General features: G+C 36.3%; 1 protein-coding gene across 1 annotated transcript in view; it reads left to right on the forward strand.

Moving 5' to 3' along the window:
- Positions 1-3,913: 3,913 nt before the first annotated feature.
- Positions 3,914-7,040, forward strand: part of ANKRD32 (ankyrin repeat domain 32) — a gene marked incomplete at its 5' end in the record, with an annotated part of 10,778 nt that continues 7,651 nt past the window's right edge. Inside the window, 2 exons of the mRNA XM_010148615.1 lie at positions 3,914-4,061; positions 6,007-6,152. Coding sequence (XP_010146917.1) covers positions 3,914-4,061; positions 6,007-6,152 — 294 coding nt within the window. The remainder of the gene's footprint in view (positions 4,062-6,006; positions 6,153-7,040) is intronic.

Here is a 7,040-nt window from a genome sequence, read left to right on the forward strand (position 1 = left end):
CCCCAAGTCCTTCTTCTCCGAGCTGCTCTCTATAAAAATAAATAAAACTAGTACACTATCCTTGTAGTTAAAAAAGCGCTGCCAAAATGCACTTCCGTAACTTGAGATCTTCAAATCAGTATCGAATGTAATTTCAATATAAATAGCATTATTTATTATATTATTTAAAGAAGTTTTCAGGAACTCCTGTTTGGGGTTCCTCAAATATCGTGTATATTGCTTATAACCCTGAGTAGCATCAAGCTGTTGCATGGCTTTTCATGATGTCACAAATGGTATGAGAAATGTTTTTCATCCCTGATACTACTGGTGTTTTTCTAAAAGCTCTCTTGCATAACCTGACAAAGGAGTGAAAAAGGCATTCCTTTAAATTTTTAGCTGCATCATGTTGCATACTTCTGTTTTTTTCTGTTTCATGTATCATTACCTGGTATAAATTTCTGTGGTGTGAATTTGTAGAATTAAATGTCTTTCTGGTCTGTCACCCTCAATAGCATTCTTGGAAGTATCTTTTAGGGAGTTTTGGAGTACTGCATAACACTAAAAACATTTACACTACATGAAAAAACTCTAAAGAACAGCTCTAAATAAGTCTGTAACAAACTGAAAAAGTTAAGGTGAATTTTCCTATGATTTAAAAGCTTTCCTCTAAGAACCTTTATGTGTACTAAAACACACTGTGAAACTTCTGTCACTGTAGCACTGGACTTGACTTGGCAAAGCATTAAATGGAACAGCAATGTAGGAATTGCATTTGCTAAGCTGGCAGACTTCAGTTGTACTGATGTGACCTTTGTATGCTAACACAGTCAACAGCCTCTTCCCACTTCAATGCTTTTCTCGGTGAGATAGCTTTGATTCTCGACAATAAGAACAAGGAAGAGAGTTTTGAAAAAAGGTTTCACTGGGTCTTACTTAATTTGCTGTGTATGGCGTAGTGTGTTGACCCCAGCTGGCAGGTAAGTCCCCACCCAGCCGCTCTCTTACCCACCCCACAGTAGGACGACAGAGAGAATCAGAAGGGCAAAAACTAGAAAACTCATGGGTTGAGATAAAGAGAATTTAGTAAGTGAAGCAAAGCTGCATGCACAAGCAAAGCAAAACAAGGATTTCATTCATTGCTTCCCATCAGCAGGCAGGGGGTCTCCAGAAAAGCCTCCATCATGCGTATTGGTGACTTGGCAAGGTAGATGCCCTAACCACGAACATCCCCCGTTTTCCTCTTCTTTTACCCAGCCGTTATTGCTGACCACAACATTTATATGTCATGGAATATCCCTTTGGTCATTCTGGGTCAGCTGTGCTGGCTGTGCCCCCTCCCAGCCTCTTGCATGCACCCAGCCCACTTGCTGCAGGGCAGAGTGAGAGACAGAAAGGATGTTGTCAGTGTCATACATTGTAGCAATTCCCATCTTTAATGGAAATGCTTGCTTCTTTTTCCTTTTTAATGCTGCATGTGTTTTCATTACTATGTTTGTGTTGTTTTGTGGTTGAAAATTGAAAGGATTTCTAAGATGTTGATATTTAAATATTTTCAGAACTGATGTTACTATCAGAAAATCGGAGCGCTTCCCCATCAGTTGTAGTACTGAAGCATTTATTTCCAAATACTAAGGAGAAGCTTTTGGTTTGTTTTACCAAAATGTCAACCAAGCCTACACCAGCTGGCAGTGTCTGGTTTTTGTCAGTGTTCAGAGATGCCTAGCTGAGCAAGCATAGTTGCAACTAGTGTTATCAGCCACATTCAATATGCAGCTATATGTCTGACTGCGAAACACTGATACTTGCAGTATTAATAGTCATTATTTCAATCTGCTGCCTCAAGGTTAGCTCTTGCTCCCCACTGCTCTCCTTGAAAACATTTCATAGGTGATGTAATACAAGCTTGTGGTTTAGAAACAAGAAAAAGATTGTAAATACTTGCGCTTTCTATCTGTATCTACCTCGGATTGCCTCTATATGTCCTTCATCCTTTCACTTAACCTCTCTTAAAATTGTGCTTCATAGCTGCATTTGTGTAACTTACTTGCTGCAAAGAACTATTGATGGAATTAAATTATTCACCCAGTATTTTGCTTTGGGGTCCGATGATAAGAGGTTTGTGTACTTAAGGGAAATTTAAATGAATTTCAGATGCTTTAAATTAGTTTTTCACTTTATTTCTGGGTCTTCAGAAGATAGGGAGTAAGATAGCTTTAAAAATATTTAAACTTTATTTGAAAAAAAATATTTTTATGTTGTTGACATGCCATATCAATGTTCTCAGTGTTATTTAATTGTGAGAGTCCACAGTTAATCTACATAAAATATTATGATACTGTAAAGCAAGGTGCAAAGCAAATCAAGTAGTGCTTAACAGAGTAAGAGGAATTTAAGGCTGGAAGCGATCTCAGAGATCACATTCCAAACAGATTTTGCCTGGCCAGTTCTTAAAAGCTTTCAGTGATGGAGATTATGCTGCCTTCCTACACGATGTTTATTTGTAGTTGTATTTATTCCTTCTCTTCTGAATGACCAGTAAGTCTGTTAACTGTAGGGACAGTATTTATCTAGGTTTCGACAAATTACTTCGTGATTATAAATCTCATCTGTGTCACAGTCTCTGTTGCTCTTAGGTATGTCTGTCTGATTTATTGATGAAGCCCAAACTCTTTCAGACTTTGGTGCTTTCCAACTCCTGAGGGAATCCTATGAAATTATTTTAAAATAATATATTGAGTTTATTTTGTTTTCAAAGGAATATCAGACAAACCATTGACTGTGGTGTGAGACCATGACAGAAGACAGAAAAGTTTTCTTTCCTTTCATAATTCTATAAAATCTAAAGCTGCAAAATAATTAAGGATATATTCCGTTCAATTTCCCTGTCATTGAAAATTGTCCATTTTGAAGTACTCGTTCTCTTTCACTAGAATGCAATACATTGGCCAGTGCTCTAGTGTAACAGTAGTGATTCTCTGCTGGAGCCTTAGGTAGGTGTCTTTGGGCAAATGAATTTCATGTGTTCCTGCTCTGGTGCATGTATTCTTCCAATTTGCACTTTCAAAACTGACATACAGATACTGAATTTTCTGTGGCTGTACATGTGGTCAGAGTAATAACTTATCTCAGAATCCTTGCATAAAATATTTCTACATGGCATAGAAAGGTGTTGAGTACACAGATCTGACTTGGCTTTGCATAGACTAACTCAGACAATAGAAGCACTGCTTTGCCCAGCCAATACTGATGAAGTGCTCATGGGGGTGAACAAGTATGTTTGTCTATCTCATGGTACTTTCTGGCTAGCATGTTAAAGTGCTGTATATTGTCTTGATGCCTCCTAAAGAAAATACACGTTGGCTTTTTAATCTATACGTGACCATTTCATGCAGGTTCAGGGGAGAAAAAGGTACGGCTACTAGCCGTAAATATGTGCTTTTTAAACTAGCAACTGCTAGTCTCTGGAATTTTGGGTAGCAGAAGAAAGGTTCCTGATCTTACAGACTGTCTGCCAGAGTTAAGATCCCTGTAACTGTCAAATTAGACACAAGGTTAGCTAACATAAATGCAATACTTGAAATCTTACAGTTAAACCAAATTTTAAAAAAATCACACTTTCTATTTGTAAGCTTTCGTCCCATTTTCCATGTTTGAGACAGGATGTTTTCAAATAGTTTGTATTTCTCCAATGCCAAGTCTTAATTGATGTGACATCAATGGCATATTAATTCTGTTGAGCTGGGGTTGCAACAGTTAGCTTTTGAGCAGAAAAAGAAAAGCCAGTGAAGAAGTGAAGCAGCAAGAGAGTGGGCTTTTATCTAAATAAGTTTTCTGGTGTTAATACTAGTGCTTTATCACTGTGAATTTGTTATACAGTACTGGCCTATAGATACTCTTTTTTGTGTTTTTTTTTTTTCTTTTTTTCATTTAGGCTTTCAGATGTCAAATAGCTGGTCTGTTAAATGCAATTCTTGGAACTGTAGTGGAATATTGGATCATCTCAGGTTTGCTTATGGACAGAAATATATTTCATCAAGTAGCTGATGATTTGGCACAGTACCTTGCCATGTCATTTGATGGTGAGTGTTTGAAAGGCCTCTCAAGGTCTTTTAATCTGATATTCTAGTCCTATCTAAAATACTTGGTTTACTCTCAAGTTATATTTTACCTTCTGTTGCAGCTGTGCAGCCTTATGGTATGTTGTGTACATACACAGGTAACTTTTTTAGCCTGTGTATGTGTCTGCCTGCCCCCAGCAAAGACCAAACAGAACAGGCTTTCTTATTAAAATCCCTCTAATCTCAGTAGTGTTAATGAAAAAGCAAGACTGCGGTGTGAAGAAGAAAGTCTTTGGAGCTCTCTTGTCAGAGGAGGAAGAGCTTTAAGCATATCATACTAAATCATAACTTCAGGGAGGCAATTGGAGACACCTAAACTCAGGCCAATTCTCAGGTGAAATTTTTCACTCCACAAACTTGATCTTGTTTGCTAAAGGCACTTCAGCTATAAGTCTAAAAGCTATGCTGAACTTTCTGACCCGTACAGACTTCAAATGAAACATTTCAGTGTCACAGTCCAAATCTTCGAGCTTAATGGGCTTTATTTGGGGGGTGGGGAAAAAATCCAACTAATCCCATGAATCACTATTATTCCTCTTCATTAAATATACTATATAAATGTCACAACTCAAATGAACCGTTATCATTTGACATGGAATGTTGGTTGAGGTCCGTGAGTCCCTTTAGCAACTAGGGGTTGAGGAACTGAAAAGAGCGAAAAAAACCCTAATCTCAAGAAAACTACTGCGTGTTTTTTAATTTCATTTTTACTTAATTCCCACCAAAGATCTCTGTGTGTCCCATCCCCGCCCAGGTTAGGAAAGTGTGGGAAAACTGTAAATCCTCAGTTAAACCTGTATGGATGTCCTGGTATCCTTCATCATTTTTTCCAGTGATAAGTGTATGTAGGATTAATTTAAAGTGTTAGTGATTTCTTACCTGTATGCTTTAGAAGAACTATCCTGAAAAGAATTAAACTAAAATTCTAGCCTCTAGACCAGTAATTCCACCTAGTCTTATAAAAAGCAAATTATCAGAACTGCTATAGCCTAGAAGATCTTAGAAGGCTGAATCAGTTGGAACTTCATAAGTATTTGTCAACAGGGCTTTTAATATCTACTACTATTGCCACCTCTCCAACAGATTTCATATAAAAGAATGAGAGAGAAAATCTTGGATATGTATTTCTGCAAGACTTTCTTACTTTCCTGTACGCAAATGGAAAATTATGCTTTCTATGCACTCCTTACATTGACAGCATTCAAAAGAAACAGTCTTTATAGTCTGATTATAAAGATTCTTTGACGTATTGGTGATCACTGCTGCTTGGTTCAGTCCACGGCATTTAAAGCCCAAAAAACTGTTGCAGAATTCTCCTAAAATCTGTTGCTCTTAAAGTAGAAATTGTAGTGACCTTGCTTTCAACCCTGTTTCCGTTGCTATTTTGCCAAAATTATTTTGTTATAATCAAAATACAAATACCCTAAGAAAAATGAGTCATTCTGTCTCCTTTTCAAAAAAAATGAGAAGTAGACCAGACAAGCCTGATACATATTAGGGTAGATACATATTCTTCTTTCACTGTCTGGGTTGTGGGTTTTTTTGGGCATGGCAGGGCGTGGTGGTGAGCATTTGCACATAAATAACTTCTTTTTCAAGAGCAAGATCTAACTTTTATAAAGTTGTATTTAAAGCATTTTTTTTAAAGTTTCACATAAAAAGTGGTGCTTTGCTCTTTAAAATCTGTTGACTATTCTCTTAGAAGTCACTCTTCTTATTAGACAATGGATAACGTCTTTTCTAATGTGTGGTTTTTTAGTAATTCTCGTAAAGAATAGCTTCTGAATCTGCAAGAGCAGGGGAAAAAAAAAGTCTGAAAGGGTTATCTTCTGGATAACTCTAGATGTAAAGGTTTTTATATATTCTCATTTTAAGGCTTTTTTCCCCCCCCTTTGCTTTTATCCAGATTTTTTGATATGTGAATTAAAAAAGTTTATTTGTTCCATATCATCCCCCTGGCTTCAAATGTTTGTTGCAGAAGCAGTTTTTAAAAAATTATGTTTACAGAGGAATATAACTATTGCTATGGAACCTCTTTCTCTTCAGAAAATAGTAAGTAACTATTCTACTCCTTAATAACTTATCACACTTCAGTATTTTACAAGCAGTGGATTTATTAAAGTTTTAGAAAATACCTTTCCTTTATGGTCCCAAGTCATGTTCATTGCATGCATTGTATTCCACCTGTAAATAGACTCTACAGCATTTAAATGTCTTTTTGCCAGAGATCTGGGTTTTCTTGCTGGAGAATTTGTAACATCTGATTGTCTATTCACATACAGTTAATGTGAAAAGTCACAAAGAAAGCTTTTTAAAATAATCTCTGATGTAAATAATTTATTGCAAAGAAGTTATCACTTCCTTCAGTTTTTTTTTTGAAGAGATGACAGTCTATCATTCTACTGGGTCCAAGCATTTGTTACATAAAAGATTTTATGACACTGAACCACAGAGTATTCCTGTTAGTTTTTCCTGTTACAAAACTTTATCCTACTTGTAAACATTTTCCTGTCTCCAAATCACAATTTGTGATATTTGGTGAGGAAATACATGATGAAAGCTGTGAAAGAAAATCTCAAAACCATGACTGCTGGCGTGATGCAAGCAAATCGTGGACATCACAGAGTAATGATACACCCTAATTTAGAGCCTCATTTCAGTAATCTTAATACTAAAGACAAAACAGAATATGGAATCCATAACTGTTTCTGTACCTCCTAAAATTCTAGAGGTAGAGTCAAAGAACCCCAAATTTATACCTTTATACACCTTACATACATAAGTCTTCCTGAATTTTACAGGAGTTTATTGTGAACAGAGATCATTGTTTATTAATACATCATGTTTAAACAGAGCTTAAACAAAAAACTGTCAGAATTTTAAAAATAAACCAACCATATATCTAATATTTAACATATGTTGCCAACACATAGGCAGCAG

The sequence above is a fragment of the Eurypyga helias genome, unplaced genomic scaffold, assembly GCF_000690775.1.
Source record: "Eurypyga helias isolate BGI_N326 unplaced genomic scaffold, ASM69077v1 scaffold27443, whole genome shotgun sequence".
Classification (NCBI taxonomy): Eukaryota; Metazoa; Chordata; class Aves; order Eurypygiformes; family Eurypygidae; genus Eurypyga; species Eurypyga helias.